At 48.6% G+C, this 19,633-nt stretch overlaps 1 protein-coding gene across 4 annotated transcripts in view; it reads right to left on the bottom strand.

Annotated features, from left to right (window-relative positions):
• Positions 1-19,633, bottom strand: part of LOC148332871 (ubiquitin carboxyl-terminal hydrolase 34-like) — a 40,758-nt gene that overhangs the window by 19,895 nt on the left and 1,230 nt on the right. For 3 of the 4 annotated variants that reach the window (XM_088302098.1, XM_088302097.1, XM_088302101.1), the window contains exons 2-34: positions 17,339-17,429; positions 15,930-16,464; positions 15,458-15,508; positions 14,642-14,791; positions 14,501-14,568; positions 13,501-13,693; positions 13,359-13,420; positions 13,201-13,282; positions 12,941-13,033; positions 12,173-12,298; positions 10,944-11,073; positions 10,747-10,862; positions 9,807-10,112; positions 9,350-9,672; positions 8,900-9,114; positions 8,101-8,219; positions 6,956-7,083; positions 6,788-6,877; positions 6,432-6,527; positions 6,226-6,308; positions 5,623-5,777; positions 5,300-5,413; positions 5,111-5,210; positions 4,256-4,418; positions 4,069-4,195; positions 3,078-3,228; positions 2,898-2,998; positions 2,065-2,280; positions 1,123-1,251; positions 919-1,038; positions 579-662; positions 277-363; positions 3-203 (exon numbers count right to left, since the gene is read on the bottom strand). In XM_088302098.1, the coding sequence (XP_088158224.1) occupies positions 3-203; positions 277-363; positions 579-662; positions 919-1,038; positions 1,123-1,251; positions 2,065-2,280; positions 2,898-2,998; positions 3,078-3,228; positions 4,069-4,195; positions 4,256-4,418; positions 5,111-5,210; positions 5,300-5,413; positions 5,623-5,777; positions 6,226-6,308; positions 6,432-6,527; positions 6,788-6,877; positions 6,956-7,083; positions 8,101-8,219; positions 8,900-9,114; positions 9,350-9,672; positions 9,807-10,112; positions 10,747-10,862; positions 10,944-11,073; positions 12,173-12,298; positions 12,941-13,033; positions 13,201-13,282; positions 13,359-13,420; positions 13,501-13,693; positions 14,501-14,568; positions 14,642-14,791; positions 15,458-15,508; positions 15,930-16,464; positions 17,339-17,429 (4,805 nt within the window). The remainder of the gene's footprint in view (positions 1-2; positions 204-276; positions 364-578; positions 663-918; positions 1,039-1,122; positions 1,252-2,064; positions 2,281-2,897; positions 2,999-3,077; positions 3,229-4,068; positions 4,196-4,255; positions 4,419-5,110; positions 5,211-5,299; positions 5,414-5,622; positions 5,778-6,225; positions 6,309-6,431; positions 6,528-6,787; positions 6,878-6,955; positions 7,084-8,100; positions 8,220-8,899; positions 9,115-9,349; positions 9,673-9,806; positions 10,113-10,746; positions 10,863-10,943; positions 11,074-12,172; positions 12,299-12,940; positions 13,034-13,200; positions 13,283-13,358; positions 13,421-13,500; positions 13,694-14,500; positions 14,569-14,641; positions 14,792-15,457; positions 15,509-15,929; positions 16,465-17,338; positions 17,430-19,633) is intronic. The other variant, XM_088302100.1, reaches the window with a different exon arrangement.

Below are 19,633 nucleotides of genomic sequence, written 5' to 3'. Positions count from 1 at the left end.
ACCTCTGTGAGTCGGGGGATGTGTAGACTTTTGCCATGCTCCACAGCGGCCTTGCGCGACTTCCCGGGCCAGGCTCGCTTGCGTTGGCCGTCGGTGATGCCGGACCAGGAGAAGACGTCGTGGTAAGCCAGATCCAGGTCAGCCGGGTCCACGGCAAACTGGCAGATGAGCTTCAGCAGGCACGCCAGACAGTCCAGCAGCCACTGGACACAGCGGGCAGGAAGCTCCAGAGGAGGTTTGGGAGATTTTTTTTTTTTTTTTGTGGTCGCAGCTCACCACAGTCCAGGACTCCTGGTCTTTGGGCTCCAGAATGGCCGAATTGAAGATCTCCAGCAGCAGCTGCAGCCCGCCAGATGAAACAAACTGGAAGGATGCCAGGAAAAAAGAAAGAGGGAGACAAAAGAAGGATGGAGGAGGAATAAGAAAAGGGCAGGATGGAGAGAAAAAGAAGAGGAAGAAGTAGAGTTGGGAAGTGTGGGGGGAATGCAATAGGAAAGTGGGAGGGGCAAAAATGTGCAGAAGAAGAAAAAAGGAAGAAGATGTCATCTGGAAACGTTTTTGTTTCTTCGTGTTGTTACCTTGCAGCTCCACGAATTTTTGCTGTTCTCAATCTGGTCCTCGCTAGAATCGTCAGAGTCGGGGTACAAGTCGCTGTAGCTCCCCTAATCACACACACACAAATGTTAAGGAAGAAAAAAGCAAGAGAAACAAAACCAAAGAGGGAGATGAATAAAAAAGAGCGAGAGAAAGAAAACATTACAAGGAAAGTGAAAAAGAGAAAAGTGAAAAGAGCGAGAACCAAAAAAAAGAAAAAGAACGAGAGAAAAGAAAAGAGAAAAGGAGCGAGGGCGAGGAAAAAGGAAGAGCAGAGAAGGACATCAAAAAGGAGAGACTGAAACAAAGACGAGGGGTTCTGACCGTGGACTCCCTGTGGATGCGCCTGTTGGGCTTCCCCAGCGCTTCGATGATCTCCAGCGCGTAGAGCAGCTTGTGGGCGCTTTTCATCCTCAGCAGCTCCTTCCAGCACAGTCCTTCGTCCTGCAAGAAGCAAAACGCAGGCGGCGTCGTCAACACGCGGAGGCGCTGGCGAGCGCGGCGGCGGGGGGGAGCGCGGCGGCCCACCGTGTCGTCGTCCGAGATGTTCTGGAAGGCCCGCAGCATCTTGGGACACGTCGGCAGCAGCATGAGAAGTTCCCAGACGCGGCGAGAGAGGTTCTCGGCGTGCAGGTGCAGCTCCTCGCAGCGAGCCATCTGCGTGCGCGCACAAACGCACACAAGCGTCAAACACAGGCACACACAAAAAAAAAGGCTTGGCCAACTGGTTTTGTTGAGTGATCTAAGAGCATTTCGCACGTCTGATCGGCCCACACGGAGTGCACAAGAGTGACTTTAGCAGGCCCCTTCAAAACAAGCGCTGGGCCACATTTGGCCCCCGGGCCCATGATTGACACCGGGGATGGAAATCTTCTTTCAATCACTGCAACATCTCCGTAATATTTTTTATCGTCATTCCACAATTGATGAACTTTTTAACGTTTGATGTCGGCCACTTTTGAGTTGCCCAAAGACACAATCAATCACAATCTGAAGAGATTTCGTGATCGGTGGCGATTCGCAATTTTGAGCGTCAGCCTTTCTTTAAAAAAAGAAATGTTCTTTCATTTATTTCAAATGCGTCGGAATTGAAAGCCTGCGGGGGACAAGGCGGTGACAATTTCGCTTGTCTTTCAATCAACTTTCCCGAACTTGATCTTGGTGACCGAAACTTTGAAATTCTTTGCCAAGAAGCCTTTTTGGAACAAATACTCCATTAACATTCCCAATTGAATCCATCAAATAATAATTTCTTCTGCTTTGTAAAACAATCAACAACATTGATAATGGTCAATTTTATTTGGAATTCACTTCAACATTCAACCTAATCTCAAAGTGTGACAACAAAATGATTTAAAATAAAAGGATTCAACTGCGAACGAATCGCTCCAAGCGCTTTCACTTGCATCCTGCCGCTTCTCGCGAGGTGTCGGTGCCCCGTATCGGCGCGTGTGCGCGCCGGCGACCCACCTCGGGAGTGTCGCGGCGCCGGTCGAGGGCGGGGCTCGGCGCCTTGAAGCAGGCCAGCATCTCCAGCAGGTCGAAGAGCGTGGTGAGGTGCGGCTCCTGCAGCAGCAGCAGCATGGGGATGTGCTCCTTGTGCGGGGGGGGCAGGCACGACGCCGGCAGCTGCGCGCCTTCGCCTTTGCGCTCGCGCCGAGGAGCTCCCAGGGACACAAACACCATCTGGCGGCAGACGGCAAACACTTTTGACCAGCGCTGGGTTGTGCTTTAAAAAAACAACAACATTTTTTTGCCGCAAAAGTGTCTGCAGATTCACGTAGCAAGACGCACGAGCCACGAGGACAGCGTGGACAAAAAGAAGGCCATTTCCTCCCAATAATCTCCCAATTGATAGCAGAGCTGGGCACTTGAGCTTTTTTTGCTGGTCGGCCCCGCCTCCCGCGATATCGGTGCCCTTTGGGCCTCTCGACCCCCCAGCCTTATCCAAGTGAGCGGGATGAACTACGTCAGACTTTTTGCTTTCATTCTTTTAGTGCAAAAAAATAAAAATCATTTCCTTTGGTGACGCAAAGCAATAATTTCAAGTGGTTCGTCTAATACGACAAACAAATTTGGTGCCGACGCCTCTCCTGCGCCGTATCACTTGAATTCATCATCAGCATGAATAAACAAAACAAATCAAAAAACGACCCAAAAGTCTGATCATTAACTCCCTCCACAAGCTTATCAACAAAAGAGCTGCAACAACAAAACAAAACAAAACCTTCAGTTCGCGTGAAAAGAGACGGCCCTTGATAGAAAGCCAAACAAGAAGTTGGCGTCGTGCCGACGTCGGCTACCTGCATGTCCTTGAAGCCCAGCTCATGAAGAGTCTTCTCATCATAGTCGGTGGTGAGTTCGTGGCCCGACGAGATCATCCGGACGGGTCCCATCAGAGTCCCTGAAAAGCGCATCGCCGCACGGAACGTTTCACCGCAGACGGACGGAGGCTTTCTTTTATATGGGAGAACGGGACGGACCTGAAAAGTCGCCCGGGTGCCGGCCGCTCTGGCCGAACTCTTGCAGCTGCGCTTGTTGGTTCATCTGCTCCTTCTGCAGGTTTTCGTACCAGTGGGTCACCTCGGCGCGCAGATCCGCCACCTGGTCGCTGGGGTACATCTCAATTGTCATCTGCGTTTCAGAAAAGAAGTAAATAAAAAAAAAAACTTATTTTCAAAAGGCGGCAAAGTCGTATTCATTTTGACAAAAGGTGTTTTATAGTCATGTAGAAAATATAGATGCCACCATTAATTGGAGCTTTGATATTCTTTTTTTTTTTTTTTTAAATAAACATTTTGACAGACGTCCACATTTTTGAGATTCAAACTATTTCACTCATCTTTTTAGAGGAAAAGATTCTCAAAAGGAAAGTCATACAGAGACCAGGCGCTTTCCTGAAGGCTTTGTGGCGCAAATTTGTCATTTTCCCATTGTAACCCGCCTTCCTGTTTTTGGGTCAAAAAATTGCATTACAAGGGAGAAAAAAAAAATTGGGTGTCGCACTGTTAAGTCGCATTTTTCCAGTGAACGTAATTAACAAAAGAAAAAAATCCCCGTTTCCTCATCGTGTTGATGGCAGCGAATTGGAATCATCCGCTCCAAACCATTTGAATTCTAGTTTGTTTTTATTTCGTTAGGACGGCTTTTTTAAATTCAGTTTGTTTTCAGGGTAGGTTTGTTTATTTTTATTCATTTTAGTTTTTCAAAAACACTAAGTTTTGTGTTAGTTGGTAAAAAAAAAAAAAAAAAGTGTTTCGCATGTTCAAGATTTAAAAAAAAAAAAAGAAAACTGTTTCTTAACTAATAGAGTAAGCTCTTACTTTGAAAGTTGTGATTTTGCACAAAAAAAGGCCTTTTTTTCCCCCCTCTCCCTTTGGAGAAAATGTGCCAGATTGTCCAATCAATTTTTTTTTTCCCAGGTGAGATTGGAAGGCTCCGACAAAATCCAAATCAAACGCGACGCGAGCTGACCTTGTCGGGGAGTCCGGCGGGCTGACAGACGATCCTGAGCGGCAGCGACTGTTTGTCGCTGAGCGCCTTGAGGTGGCTGCTGATGCCCGTGCCCTCGATCTGCCACTGGCGCAGGTGGTAGGCGAACCTGGGGGAACGAAGCATGTTGAGGAGGCGCGTGGAGGAGGCGCCGCGCGGCCGAGCTTACCTGCGGCGGAAGGCCTCCAGGTGCGTCTTGAGCATGAGCAGGCCTCTCTCGATGCTGGTCAGGCCCGACTGGGCGTCTTTCTCCAGGTTGGCCGACGCCATCAGCAGACTCTCCATGCACTTGCGGATGAACTCCTGCTCTTTCTCCAGGCCCGTCTTACCCGCTGCACACGTGACACGTCACCACGGCATGAGCGCAATTACACAAGCACGGCAGTCCGGAATGGATCAGCTCGATGCAATCCATTCCGAGTACGTATTAATAAACAAAAAAACAAAACAGCAAGTATGACGTCATAAAGCAAACAATTCCCAAGCAACTGTTTGACCTCTCATTTTTTGTTTGCCCGTAAAATACATTTCAAATAAACCACCAACGACAATACTCACCCGAGCTCACACCTGTTTGACCTTTTGCCCTCTGGCAGGTGCTACAAAACGAAGACCAATAGAGAGCCATCTCTCTTGCAGAACTCTCGCACGCAACTAACGTCACCTTGTTTTTATGGATCCAATTTCAGATTGATTTTGGATCCATCTAATTGACATATTTCATTCAATTCTTGTGGTCTTGCACTCTCAAATCTCATTACAATGACAATATTTCTGGACATAATGATCATTATGGTTAATTATCATTCTTTTTAAACGCTCCCTTGTTTTTATTGAACAACAACCACTGCAATAAGCTTGGAGGCAAGTTCTTGTACATGGATTTGCTTTTTTGTGTATTTTGATAGAATAATTGCTTTAATTAATGGCAAATATCGCAAACGGTAGAAAATAAAGAAATAAGAAAATCCTTATCCATCGGGCAGTGACAATTTCCCAAAGCGGCACGCAGGCGACGACTGACCATTGATGTAGTAGGAGTTGATGTACTGGATGGCGGCGCGGCTGATGTCGGCTGACTGAGCTCGGAGGGCGATGCCCCACAGCTGGTCCATCCCGCACAGCTGAAATCCAAACGGCCAAACGGAGAGACACTTCTGAGTGGCGGCGCGACAGGACAGGACAGGACAGGACAGGACAGGACAGGACAGACCTCGCAGTTGGTGGTGTTGTCCAGCGCGCTGGTGGCCAGTCGAGCCAGGTTGCAAAGGTGCTGGAACAGGTTCAGGCCCGTCATGCTGATGGTCTCCGGCTTCAGCTGAGGCATCTGGACACACGCGCACACAAAAAAAAAAAAGAATTTAAAAAAATAAAACATAAGAAAGAAAAGAACACACACGAGCACGAGCACGAGCACGAGCAGTGACTTTGATTACAAACAATTTCGGCATCGAATGACACCTTGACTTTAATTGGACCTGAGACCGCAGTTAGTTTTGGGAGGACCTGGCACGTGTCGCTAATGCTAATGCTAACCTTTTCCAGGAAGAGGTGCTTGTACGTTTCCATGCCCATGGCGTGCTGGTCCTTGCTGCGCACCTGGTTGAGGAACCAGTGCAGGGCGTCGTCGGAGCACTCGGCGTCCTCCACCAGGCAGTGCCACAAGATGTCCACCTGCTCCAGGCTCAGTCCTGAACGCCACAACGCAAAGAAGCCAGCTTTGAAAATCGCCTGCCTCATATTTATCACCAACGTAAAAAAAAGGTGCGCATTGGATCAAATGTTGCGGTTTGCTTTTGCTGTGTGCATTTTACAGGAATGTGTATTTCTATTGATACTCAACGAGAAATATTAGATCGCGACATCCCGACATTCAACCTTTTGTCATAATTTGATTGTTTCATAAAACTCTTGCTTCAGGTCCCTGGGATTAATGAACCAGAAAAAAAAAAAGATCCTGAAAATGAGTCATTTGCTCGTCAAAATTGTTACTTCAAGACTTGCATACATATGAGAGACAAAGATGGAAAGACAGAAAGAGAGCGATTACGCTCCAAAGATATTGAGAAAGAAAGCCAGAGTGCACGAGAAATACGAGGCAACATGAATGGAACATAGTGCGTGTGTGAGAGTTCTTACTAAAATGGTCGGGGGATCCCAGCGTGGAGAAGACACACGTGAGGAACTGCAAGCGCACTTGCACCTCGGCACTGTGACCGTATCTGAGACGAAGCAAAAAAGCAACAAAAAAGAACCCACAAGTAGCGTATTCAAAACAAAAATGCAAACCTGATGTAGCCGAACCAACCCTTTTCAAGTTTCAACTTGAGTTTTTGGTGACTCACAGTGCAAAGTTGTGGCGGTGCTGACGGACCTCCTGGATGTAGTGCTGCAGGTTGTCGAAGAAGAGCTTCATCATGTGCAACTCCTTCTCGGCCCATCTGACCCACAAAACAAAGCTAAAGGACCGCCTCCAAAAACAAGGGAAGCAACATGACAAGCACTTCAAGACAATCCATTTTAGTCCTGAAAAAAATGAGCACTTTGATAAAATTGTGACTTCGGCATGCACAATCGACACGAGAGAGAGAGAGAGAGAGACGAAATTATGCAGGAAAACGATGAGTCCCCGAAAATCTATTTGATGTCATCAAAGTCGGACATGTCTTCGAACAGCTGCGACCCACGCCACGTTACTCACATGGTGATCCAGTGCGTGTCGTAGCTGGAGCCGAACTGCTGGAAGGTGCCGAAGAGCTTGGGCAGGAGCCTCAGCGAGACCACCACGGACCTGAGAGAACACGAGCGCACAGCCCCGCTTAGCGACGCCTTCGAGGGCGAGGGCGGCAACGGGCAACGGGGCGCTCACCGGTGGTGCGTCAGGTTGTCCAGGCAGCCCTCGATGAAGCGCATGCGGATCTGCCGGTCGGTGAACCAGCACACCAGCGAGCACAGCAGCTTCTCGGCCTCGTTGATCAGACCCTCCGACAGGTGGCTCTGAAACGCAAATCCCACCCGTGTCACAAACGTCAGTGTCAGAGCGATGGCAGCCCGGCCGCCATTTTGCATGTTCGGAATTTGAAGAAAAAAATATGGGACCAAATGTTCCATTGAAAGCAATAAAATCGGGAGGGAAAGCCATTTAGTGGCGAACGGCGCAACTACACCCCGAAAAACTGAGGCTCAAGGATGGCATTCAGATTTGCGCCGCAGCGTTTTGCGCGCACAAAAACAGTTTTAGGCAGTCGAGGCATCTGCTGCCGACCGATCGAGACTTCGCACGGCGTCCGAGTGAAGGAGTTGCCAGTCTGTGACGTGTTGGCGCTCGGCATCGCAATCAGGTCAGTAAAGCACAATCTTGGTCCAAAAAACACTCAAATGAGACGCGAGAAAGGTTTGGAATGCTTGCTTGTTTTGAATTACAAATTCATCCGTCATCTGAGTGGTGAGCGATGTGGCAAAAATATCAGATCACAAGATCACGATCTTCCTAAGTAGTAATAAGTCACTGCCGAAGTTTCTTCTTTCTTTTTTCTTCATGTGGAGCATCACCGCGAGCGCCTCTGGCTGCCGTCCGTCTGATCTGCGTTTGCTTTGACTCTCACGTGGCGTTTTGGGTGCCGTCTCTGCGAGCCATGACGTAAACGCGTTGCCATCCGACGTCTCTGCAAATAACTTTGCTTTGCGCCCCAAACCAAGGGAGGAGGGAAGGTCACGCGGGGTGCTCTGCGCGTGCTGAGATCGGTCGCTCGAGTACGCGTCGGCGCTTCTGAGCTGCCGTCGAGCTAAACCGGATGGAATGTGGCGTGTCGACCATCTAACCGTCTTTTGGCTTTATGAGCTCGTCAACACGTTCAGATCCTTAACCGTCCGATATCGTCTCGTCGCCCGCCACCACCTCATCGCTGACTTGCGCTCACACGATCACAATCCAAAACACGCCGAAGCTCGTACATGCTAACCAAGCGTCACTCCCGCGCTCGCAGTTTAACTCGGACAGAGGACGCAAATTACCGCGTCGTCGTCCTGCACCAGGTCCCACAGCAGCGTGTTGCCTTTCTTGCAGACGTTGTCCAAGTTGACGTCGGTCACGGCATGGCCGCCCGAGTACGGATGCTTGTGCGAGGCCGGACCTGAAGACCAACACAAAAAAAACAAACACAGCTCAGTATTGGCAGAGGCGTTTCACGGCATTCCTCAATTATTTGCATGGCTCTCGACTTCCTGTCAGATTGCGCACGGCGCGCGTGTTCGCTTCAAACGTCGTCGAACGCAAAACTGCGCTCCGTTTGCATTTTAGCACTCGGCCGCATTCCCAAAAGTTGAAAGTGATTGACACGCGTTTTTGTCACATCAATTGGCGCTAGCATGCTTGAATTATTCTCGTTTGCCGTTTTTTTGGACGTGCAACTTTAACGTGAACGCGCCCATCCGCAGCTTACCACCACAACGAGAGACATGTTTCACTTTTGATGCCTTGACATACGAGCGACCGGACGACTTTTTCCAGACATGAGTCGTCGATCGGCCAGCAGTGAGCAATTCTTCAAAAAAGAGGCTTCGAGCCGTTTATGGCCACTCCTGCTGGAAGTTGACTCAAGAACGACAGAATTACACGCGTGCCTTTATTTGAATTTGGCCCGAGGAAAGTCCCGCTCGCTTGACATCGACATTACGGCCCTATAATACACCTTTAAACAATGGATGGTCGAATACCAAGTGTGGGGCAAAACGAGCGATCCTGTTGCAGCTCACCGAGTCACCGGGCGAAGTGAGCGGTGACTTGGATTTCTTTTTTGTGCGTGTGGCCCACCTTGCACCAGGTGCTCGTGGTAGATGGTCGCCAGGTTGGGGAGGTGCTGCTGCAGATGCGAGCTGAGCTCAGCGTGCGAATTGATCCGGACCAGCTCCTCCTCGCAGCCAGACTCCTCGCCGTCGAAATCGGCCATGTTCTTCTCCGACTTGGCGCTGACCTGTGAGCTGCTGCAGCTCACGTCGTCCGCGCTCAGCATGTCCTCCACCGTGGGCCTGCGCATGCGTGTGCGCGCACACACACACACCACGACAAAAACACAAACACAATCAAAACACACAAATGAGACAAAAGCACAGGACCACACAACAAAAACTCACACACGAAAGCGCACACAGAACAACCCCAGCACGCATAAAACGCAATTGACGGAAAGAGACACGGCCAACTGCCCCAAATGAACAAAAGCGGAGCAAGCGCCTGCTGAGGAGGGCGGCGATGATGACTTACCCTTCGTGATGATGATGATGATGATGATGATGACGATGAGGGCCAATGAAGCGACGGCAGTTGAAGATCTCGCCACCCAAGGGCTCGCCCAGGAAGTCGGCGGGCCGGGCCACGCGGGGCGGCTCCTGTGGACCCGCCGGGCTGACGTGGGGTGCCTGCGAGGTCGGCGTCGACGACGGCACGCACGTGTCCAACATCCTCATGCGACTCTCCCGGGAGGTGGAGGCCTCGGGGCCAAAGGGGAGCACCTTTGGTTTTGCGTCCTCGCAGAGAGCCTCGCCCGCCTTCCGCTTGCGCGACTCGGCTTGCTCCCGGGGGTCCTTCTGCCAGACGAGGAGGAAATAAATAAATAAATCTGCCTTCAAATGATATTGAATCATTTTTAAAAGCGTATTTTTTATCGACGCCATCAAAATAACCAAAAGGATGACGGATTAATTCATGAGAAGCCTCCCACCTCGGCCTTGCGTGGACCGCCATCAATGGGAACCTCCTCTTCCTCATCCTCGTCCTCCTCCTCTTCATCGTCGTCATCGTCGTCGTCGTCATCGTCGTCGTCATCATCCTCGTCCTCCTCCTCGTCTTCGTCGTCCTTCAAGGCCTCGCTGTCAGCCATGTCGTCCGAGGGGACGTCGCTGGCGGGGCTGCCGGCCGATGGGCTGGCTCTGCTGGAGGCGTCGCTGCGGCCGCTGGTGCTGCCCCGCCCGCTGCTGCCTTCCTCCGCGCTGTTGGCCGTCTCGTCCGAGCTGCCTTGCATCGAGTCCTGACCGCGGCGGCACGCGTCATCACAAAATGATAATGGGACTTTTTGAGGGCAGAATACAATTTCAATAAGCGACCAATCAGACTATTAATTAGGACGGCGGTGGTTGTTTCCCAACAGAGACGTTGGATGTTCCAAGTCTTGAGCAAGAAACTGAACGCCCAGTTGCTCCTGATGAGGCGCCATCAGGAGGTCACAGTGGGAAGCACAAAGAGTACCAAATGTAGAAAAGACAGCACAAAAAAAAAAAAAAAAGGCTGTATTTGATAACGGTCACAAACTATACATAGTGATTGTTGTAGAAAAAAGATGGAATTGAGGTCATTTTCTTTTAACATGTCACTGTCCTGTGAATTTTTTATTTTAGTCAACACCAGCTTGTTGGTGGATGTTTCCAACTGAAAATTGTTGCCGGCCTATCAGGTCTTCCCAAATAGCACATGAAACCAAAACAGTTTGTTTTTTTTTCCCCTTAAAAAAAACCCACACACAGTCAAAACCTCTGGTGGCGTTCTCCTCACGTTCAACCAGCGGCAAAAACTAATTTGCACATTTTCACTTTGGGGACGTCTCACTTTCGTTGCACGAATGCGTGCGTGGTGCGATTTTTAGAGGCAAAGTGAACAAGACGCACCTCGGTGTCCGAAAGCCTCCGCTGCCCGCGCTTGCTTCCCGCCATCATCTGCTCGTCCATGTCGCTGCCGGCGCTGTGCTGCGTATCGCTGCTCTCGGGACTGGCGGCCGGAGAGCCTGAGCGACAGACACGCGGCGGCCAGCCAAGCGTCACGCAGACGCTCGACGGGAACGTGCGTTTGGAATTTGGCCACCGACCTTTTTTCTTGCCCATGGCCATGTTGGTGTTGAGCAGCGACGCGAAGGAGCTTTGCTTGGACAGCTGGGCTTTGGCGGCCAAGGCGTTGTTCCACAGAGCTTTGATGAGCATGGAGGCCAAGTAGAGCGTCTGCAAAAGCCGCCGCACACTCGATGAGGCGCGCTCAACTTAGCAATGACTCCACAACTTCACAATTTGGACTTGCGTACAGCGCTGATTTTTTTTTCTTTTTTTTCCCTTTTCTCCATTTTAGGGCTGCCGCAAACAATTATTCTCACCAACAGCAGTCGCGATTAGTCGACTCCTATGTAAAGCTTTTAAAATCTCGCCAAAAATGAGCCGGCGCTGCACTAAAACGATGAAACTATCGGCAAAGATATACGTGTAAACATATTCCCCTTTTTTCTTTTTTTAATTAGAAGGGAATTAAATCATGAAGACATTTCGGGAAATGCAAAAACTACAACAAACACTTTTAACCGTTATCCAAAACGTTTTGTTTCACTCCTCTAGAATATATAAATTGGCGTGAAAATGTGCAATGCACCTGGAATGAAAAAGAATAATAATAGAAAATTAAAGTTTCGGAGGAAGATCTTTTTTTTTTTTAGCACTGTAATTTGTTGTGTCTTTTAGTGTTTTGTGTTGCAAAAATAATCAAATCAAATAAATAAAAAGCTCCTGTTGAGTTACTTTGAGCACTGAGATATCCGGGTTTATAAACGCAACACTCGGTTGGCGGTCGCTACTCGAGAATAACCAGAAGGTGACACGTGCTCTTGCAGTTGGTACCACAAGAGGACATCGCGTGCGACGCAGCCCGTGTGTGTGCGCTAACGCCAGCTCGCTTCCGCAAACAACAAATGAAATCCGGCATCAGCCTTTTCAGATGCTCGTTTATCACCGCCGTGCCGCCATCAAACCAAGGTTTGCGTCCTATTTAGTCAAAGACGCCTGCCTTAAATAGGCGACGTGTCGCGATGAGTCGACTTGGCAGCCTTAACTTCACATGCTCATAAAAGCGAGAGTGAATATTGAGTTGCACGCTGTCGGCGCCGTTGCGCAACAAAGAAGGTGGTGCTGAGCTCAACGACAGGAAGAAGAGCAAGACAAAATACTTGGCATTTCTTGACGGTATCACGTCAATCGCAAATCATAACCAAAAACTTTCTGCGCTTATTGTTTTTTTTGTTTTACTTGCTGGCGAGTTGCGGACGCTTAAGGGTACCTGTTCGGTGTGCGCGCTGGGGTGCAGACCCGAAACCAAGTTGAGGACGTGTCGGAGGGGCACCTGGTCCAAGTTCTTGATGAGGGAAGGGAAGAGGTCGTGGATGTAGCGGCTGCAGTGCTTCAGCTGCACAAATGACGACAACAACGCTTTTCAACGAAAGCTGAATGAATCATGGTCAAAAAGAATCCAATTGCAATTTTCGGCGCCTGCTTTGCATGTATTTATTTACTTTTTAATCAAAACATTTATGGATTAAAAATGACATTTATTTGTTCATTGGTCTCCTCGGTCCGATTTTTGCCAAAATGAAAATAAACTCTGAATGCATAAGAAAGCCAATTTGTCACATTGGAAGGCCAAGCCGGTCAGCAAAATCTTGGAAGAACCAAAAAAAAAAAAAAACGCTCACTGATTCAAGCGCCAAATCGACAGCAGGACAGTTTGTTTTTTTGGGATTGTTTCACTTGTCAGAGCAACGCACTCGGCAGTGGCAATTATTAGTCCAAAGTTCACTGAATCATTGTGACGATTTTCAAGATACCACCGTTCGCCCGTCATGACCCAAATTGACGTGCAGCACAGTCGGCCAACCGGTAAACTTTGAAAGTTAATCCAATATTATTGTAAGCCGGCAAAATTCAATTGGAAAATTCTCTGTTACGCATGAAAGTTGAATAAAAAAAACAAACAAAAGAACTTACATAAATGTTTAAATAACAAAGTTCAAAACGTGGGCCGCAATTGCGAACGGCCGAACGTTCATACCTGAGCCGCCGCCCAGATGCAGTCCACGTGCTGCGTGCTGAGTCGGCCCTCCGCGGCCAGGAAGTTAAGGATCACTTGGCACTGCTTGATGATCTGAAAGAGAGAAGAAAAAAAAAAAAAAACATTTCTAGCAGCAGGTACGAACGTTCCAAATTGACGATCTCCCGATTCATATATTTTTCCGAAGAAAAAACAAAACGCACTTGACTTGCCGCGCGCTTTGCGGGCGAGCCAAACGTCCAGAAAGATTCGCTTCTCACCTCAATGTGCAAATTAGGTCCAAAAAGGTGCTCGATCACATTGTTGTGGATCAACCAGTCGGCCAGATCTTTGGCTATGGACCTGAAAGCAAAACGAGCCAAGACAACGTGGAACAAAGCAACGCATAAGAACACGCACGCACGCACGCACGCCTTACGTTTCAGTGTCGGACACCAGAGACTCGTTGTTGCACACGTCGTTGAAGGTGTGCAGCTGGTTCTGAAGGGCAACAACATTTGGATTTACATTTGTTTTTTTCTTCTGAACCATTCAAGGTTTTTGCAGGAGCGGCAACTGACGGTGATCTGGCTGAGTCCGGCCAGCCGCATGGTGAGCGTGGGCGACATGAAGTACTTGAAGGCCAGGTCCAGGCTCTCCTTGTCGAAGCAAAGCGAGCTGTCCAGGGGCTCCTTCACCGTGCTCCACATCAGGTCGGCCATATTGCGCGCCGCGCTCTGACGCAGATCCTGGTCCGAGAGCTGGCACAGGTACCTGAAAGGCCACACGCACGTCAACATGCGCGGCATAGCGGCCAGGGACGCCGGTGCTTTGTGGGGATTCGGGTTTGACGTTTCCTTTGGCTCAGGTCGTGACAAGAAAACGTACAGGCATGGGAAAAGCTTAAGAAAGGAAAAAAAAAAACTTTGATGCTAAGTCAAGAGGGGAACAACATGCACACGCAACCAACTCATTCAGAACGCACGCACACGTCCAGAACCGGTGTCGGTACTCGATGTGGTCGGGGTCCTTCACTAGCCTTTGCGCCTGTTGATGACGTCACGCGTTACATTTTGGTAATATTATTCCTTCCTCCGGAAGTCACGTGGGAGCGGGCGCGCCAATGTGACAGTAATGCAGTTATTTTGATTTGTTTTTTGTTTTTTTTAATTCAGCCAATCAGAACAGCCAACGGTACAAAAAAAACCACAGAGGCAAAGAAATATATTCGAGAAATAGGTGATTACATTAAAGTGCGACCACCGAAGGAGCCCAACCACAGCGAGTGGCGGCACCGGGCGATTTCGCCAAGATGAAAGGAACGTGTGCACGCACGGCGATATGCCAAAGCTAACGTAGCGACCGCCATCTTTTCCCGTGTAGGCCGGTTCTTCTTTCCTTGGTCCCGGAAGGTTGTCGGCGGCGGCCAGGAAACGGTTGCTATGGCGATAGCCGGCCTACCGAGCAACAAGCGCACGCCGTGGACGGACACGGAGGAGTGGAGGGCAGAGAGAGAGAGGAAAGAAAAAAAAAAAAAAACCTTTGCGTACGACAGAGTGAAGCCAACAATGTCTATCTCACCGTATGACGTAGGAGCGGAAGGGAATGATGTGCTGCATGACGGCCGGAATGTGAAGCCATATTCGGATCTGAGGCCACACACAGAAAAAGAAGCGGTAAGATGCGGGGCCGGGGGCGGGGCCGAGCGCGTCCCATCCTCACGTTGGACACGATGGTGATGAAGGCGTGCGCGATGGGGAAGGGGAGGCTGTCGGGCGTGGCGGCCTGGAAACATTCCTTCATCAGAGACAGGCCGTGCTTGCCGCAGAAGAGACAAACGTAGCGCAGAAGGTGGAGAGGAACCTCCACGTCCTGAAAACAAGAAAAGCATTCCTTTCAAGAGCTCATTGGTCAACTTTTTTTTTTTTATTCATTTGCAACACTCAATTTGCGGTTAGTTTAATCCATCGACTGTGATTTGATTTGTCTGCCAACATTACCGTTGGTCTTTGTGTTGGAAGCAAGCAATTTTTTTTTTTTTTTTTCTTAGGCAAAGATGATATTGCAGATCCCCTCCATGGTGCTTTAACATCACTTCAGAACGTTGAACTTTAAATCAATCCCGTCTGGTCTGCTATTCTATGACAATTTCTTTTTTTTTTCCACATTTCACTGATTCTACTCATGAAGATACCGAAAGGTGGAATTGAATAAATGACCGGTAATTTATATGATGATACAGAAAGAGAAGGACCCAACTTGAAATTTTTGTTCGGGGCTCCAATGAAGGCCCTCTGATATCACCATACTAAAAAAGATGCGTCACAATATTCAAGTTCCTGTTTTTTTATTACAACAGATCAAAAAGTCAAAATTGTCACCGTCCACAGCAACAATATCAACTATTTAATAATTTAAACCGGCAAAGATTCCAAAACTGACCAAAGCACAGTTTGGGTTTGTCAATTCCAACATTTTACTGAACAAATAAGAAATGTGGAGGCAAAATCAAAATATAAAAAAAGGTGCTCATCTTACATTCATGTCGCAGAAGGAGCCCAGGATGCTGCTCTCATGAGCAGAAATGTCCTGAAAAACAAAAAGTGGTCCCATTTTTTCTGATAGGAGACGATACGTTTGGAAGACTCGACTCATTCCGGCAGTTGAAATGGCCGCCGATTGAGGAAATAGCAAAACAATTCCGACTTGCAATTTCGAGGTTTTGGAACGATTTGCACATTTTGGACTCAACTACTGGATCAAACGAGTTTTCCATCATCTTCTAATCTGATGAACATGAGGTGTGCGAGCCACATTTCCAAAAAGAAATACTTTTTAATCTGGCGTGCGCCACTCCATTTTGCAAGAGTGAATTTTGTGTCGTTTGTGTGTGATTTGGAGTGCATCGGTTTTTTTTGTTGTTGTTTTGGGGAATTTTTGTGTGCCTGCGTGACGCGAGTCGTGATTTTGTCTGTTTTGGCGTGCGCGATTGGCGTGTGCGCGTGCTCACCTCGATGGTGGGGTGCGTGTTGTGTTTGTACGCCGTATAGAGCGGGAACTGAATTTGGAAGATCTTTGCAGCGCACAGCAGCAGCTTCTCTTGCTCTTCATTGCTCCACGAGCTGAACGCGCCGTGCGCGTGGGTGCCGCCGCCAACGCCGCCGCCGCTGCCGTCCTCCTCCTCCTGCTCCTCCTCGTCATCGTAGTCGTCGTCGTCGTCCTCCGCGTCGTCGTCGGCCCGCGCTCGGCTCCGGTTCACAGCCGGCTTCCGATTCAGCTCACCATCCGCAGACTCGCCGTCCTCCTCCGCCGAATCCCGCTCCACGTTGACGGGCTCGTCCTCCCCGGTGGAGGCTGGCCGGCGGCGGCGCCGTTCGCCTCGTTTTTGGCGCTCTGCCACGCCCTCGGGGGTGCCGTGGCGGCGGAGGCGGCACAGGCGGTCCCTGAGGCCGCCGATCTGCGCCACCACCAAGTTGATGAGCGCGTACACCAGCTGGTTGAAGAGCTCCAGGTGCTTGTACTCCTTGAAGCAGCACAGACATTGTCTGCCGAGGGCAAACGGCGGCCCGTCAGTCGTCGTCGCCGCACAAACGGCAGCAAAATGCATCAAGCGCATACTGAAAAATTATCCAACGAGGACGCCGCAAGCTTGCTGAAATAAATACATTTAAATAAATAAATATGAGAAATAAAACATCAACACCAGGGTGAACATTTTATGTAGCCGAGGGAGGGGTCGCGCCGACATCAGGGAAGCGACTCGCAATTCTTTTGGTGCCAATTCATCGATAGGATCATTTTTCTTTTCCGTCTTTTTAGTCAGAAACGGGACATTTCAAATTGACAGTGCGGAAAATAACAAACCATTATTGATCAGAGACTAGTTTGGTTTGTTGGAAAATGGTCTGAAATGTCCATCGTTGTTTTCCAAAGTCAAAAATAAAAAATAAAATACAAACTAGTGCACTTCCATGAAGGGGGAGCGAAATCGGAATATTTCAGTTGAGAGTCTGAAATTAAGAGCAGACGGACGACTTGAAATTTAAAAAAAGGAATTACATAATTAATGATCAAAGACAATCAATCAACGTGATAATCGATTAGTTGTCAAGTAGACAACAACATCCTTTTTTTTTTCCCCGTGCGTTTCAACTCATTGTGCTCCGGCCCGCCCGTGCCATCTTTTTGGGAGATCTTCGTAACTGACACTTGTCAGACGACCAGCAGATAAAAAGATTTGAGGTTCCGTTTTACTCGAATCGCACGTCATTTTGGACTCGATTTTCTAACGCGATAACTTCTCCAAAAGCCATCGAGCAGTTTTCAAAATCCCAACCAGACTTTGCATTTGCCAACCGCGACATGCAGCCCGACTTGAACAGAACGCACGCACGAACGTGACGGCGGCGGCGGCCTCACCTCTGCGTCCACGAGCTGATGTGCGCCAACACTCGCAGCGCTTGCTCCTTCTTCAGCCGGAAGCCTCCCTCGCTGCCGTCTGCGTCTGAAACTGAGGAGCGAGCACAACGCCGCCGTGACACAACAACAGGCTCAAGATGATCGTTGGTCGGTGCAGGCAAACCGAGTCTCGACAAAACCGCTCAAACCAAAAAAAGAAAGAAAAAAAAAATTGGGATTTTGAGGAAGAGAAGCAGGCCAAATATTTGCAGGGTTGGGGTGGAGAATTTGGTGGGGTTAGTGATTGGGGTGGGGGGGGGTGTTACAAGTTTGTAAACCAGGTTTTTTTTGTCTCCGGCACAGATGCGCGAGCGTGTGCTGCTGCATCAGCAAGTCTGGGTTCAAAGGTCAGCGGCACCCATCATACGGAGCCGCCAACTGACGGCAACACAGCTGACAACAAAGACGACGCAAACTTGGACGATTTGAAACATTTTTGGGCATCTTGCACCTCAAATGAAGAAGAAATACAAAGCGAGCCCAAAACAAGCTATCCTTTTTCATTTTTCCAAAAACAAAACGTCAAGACACGTGTAGCTGCTCAGCTAAGAGACAGGAAGTGGCATCTCATTTCCGTTCTGCTTTGTTAGCAAAGCTAAGCAACATTGTTGGATTTATTTTGGGGGATTTTTTAATTTTTTTTTTATTTTTTAGCAGTTTTACGAAAATGTGTCAGCAACACAAATCACCTGGACATTCTGAACATTTGATTGGGCTGCCAAGATTAGTCGACTCATCACAACGACGTCGACAATTAATTCAAGTCATACTCGCGGCGCAACCTGGTCTTGCGCTTTTTTTACCTTTTGAGGGCGCACATGTGCAATCGTGTTCATCGGATGTAAACAAAAGCATTGCGGGTAAAAAGTGTCACGGCTAGCCGGTGTTAGCAACAGAGTCCGAAAGTTACGGCACAATTTCAAGCACAAATCCTTTCGATGCAAACTCGCTTGCGCGGAAGCACGACGGGGATGGTCGCTAACCGAGAAAGCAAGCACGTTGTGGCTGATGCCTTTTTTTCCCATTTTTGACACGTTCAATCGCGCACTTAGAAAAGACAACTTTGGAACACTTTTTGCGACACTAACATAGTGGCGTGTCAGACCTATTTGCGAGCAGCCCCCATTGGCATCACAATAAAACGCACAATTAAGTTTGTTGCAATATACTACATTATGCTGCTATAAAAATAAAAAAAAAGTATTTTCCTCCTAATATTATTCACAATTTCTTTTCTCTCACTTTTCCCCCCCACTGTTAGCCGGTAGCAAAGAGGTGTGGAGGATAAAGACCTACGGCCGCCCGCTGTCAGCCGCCGTCGGAAATATAACCCGTCGGGGTTCGTGCGCGCATTCTTGCTCGTCCGCTTCAGCCTTCGTAAGTGGAGAATCGATCAAATTTGTGGCGGTGATCGCATGAGCTCACGTTTGACGTCAATACATCCAAAATATTGCGCAGAACGCCTTTCGACTTTCACAGGTTGAAGTGGACAAGATTTGCATTTTGGTGGCCATCGGCCGCCGATTTAGACAATTGGAGCAATATTCCCTCGCTTGCCTCCCTGCTGTGACATCAACGCTGAAACCGGAAAGAAATAGCCCATCTCCAATGTGTCATTAATCTCAACACAAAAAGGCCTTAACTCACTCCAGAGTCTTTTAGGGTGGAACATATTCGTACTGAGGTCATTTTGACATGCAAACCTTTAATAGAAGTCAAATCTGTTGTTAACGCCAGTGAAAGCATCTCTTTAACATGCTAGTACCGAGTAGCATGTAATTGATTCCATTTGGAAGTAAATTGCCTGTTGTAAGCCTGTGTGTCTGCATTAATAAATGCAGAGATTGAAGCTTGCACACACCGATTAAATGCAGAAGCGTTTCTTTAGAACAGCTCAAACAACGCCAACGTTGGGTTCACAAACTCCGTCGAAACCTAATAAGCGCTGCAAGACCACATTTTGAAGGTCTCGGCCTTGTCGCGGACTGTTCGAACTCTGGATTTGTCGTTACGACTAACGCTGACCTGCTGAAGTGATGAGGAGAAGCAACATCCATTGAAAGCTTAGCGGTGTTGTGATTGAGGCCGGCAAAATGCTGAAGTCTCCAGTTTTGGAAACGCGACCGAGTTCTTCTTTAAATCGACATTGTAAATACATACGAGGCTTGTTTTTTTTTAATCCTTACTCAGTTGGGGGATTGTTTGAATTTGAGAGCTTCGCATATTATGCTTAGAAAATATGCCACACGAGTTTTT

The sequence above is a fragment of the Idiotropiscis lumnitzeri genome, chromosome 8 (genome assembly GCF_059441095.1).
Source record: "Idiotropiscis lumnitzeri isolate Australia: NSW breed Sydney's pygmy pipehorse chromosome 8, RoL_Ilum_1.0, whole genome shotgun sequence".
Taxonomy (NCBI): Eukaryota; Metazoa; Chordata; class Actinopteri; order Syngnathiformes; family Syngnathidae; genus Idiotropiscis; species Idiotropiscis lumnitzeri.
The sequence above is the reverse complement of the archived record's forward strand: the minus strand, read 5'-3'. Positions and strand labels throughout refer to the sequence as shown.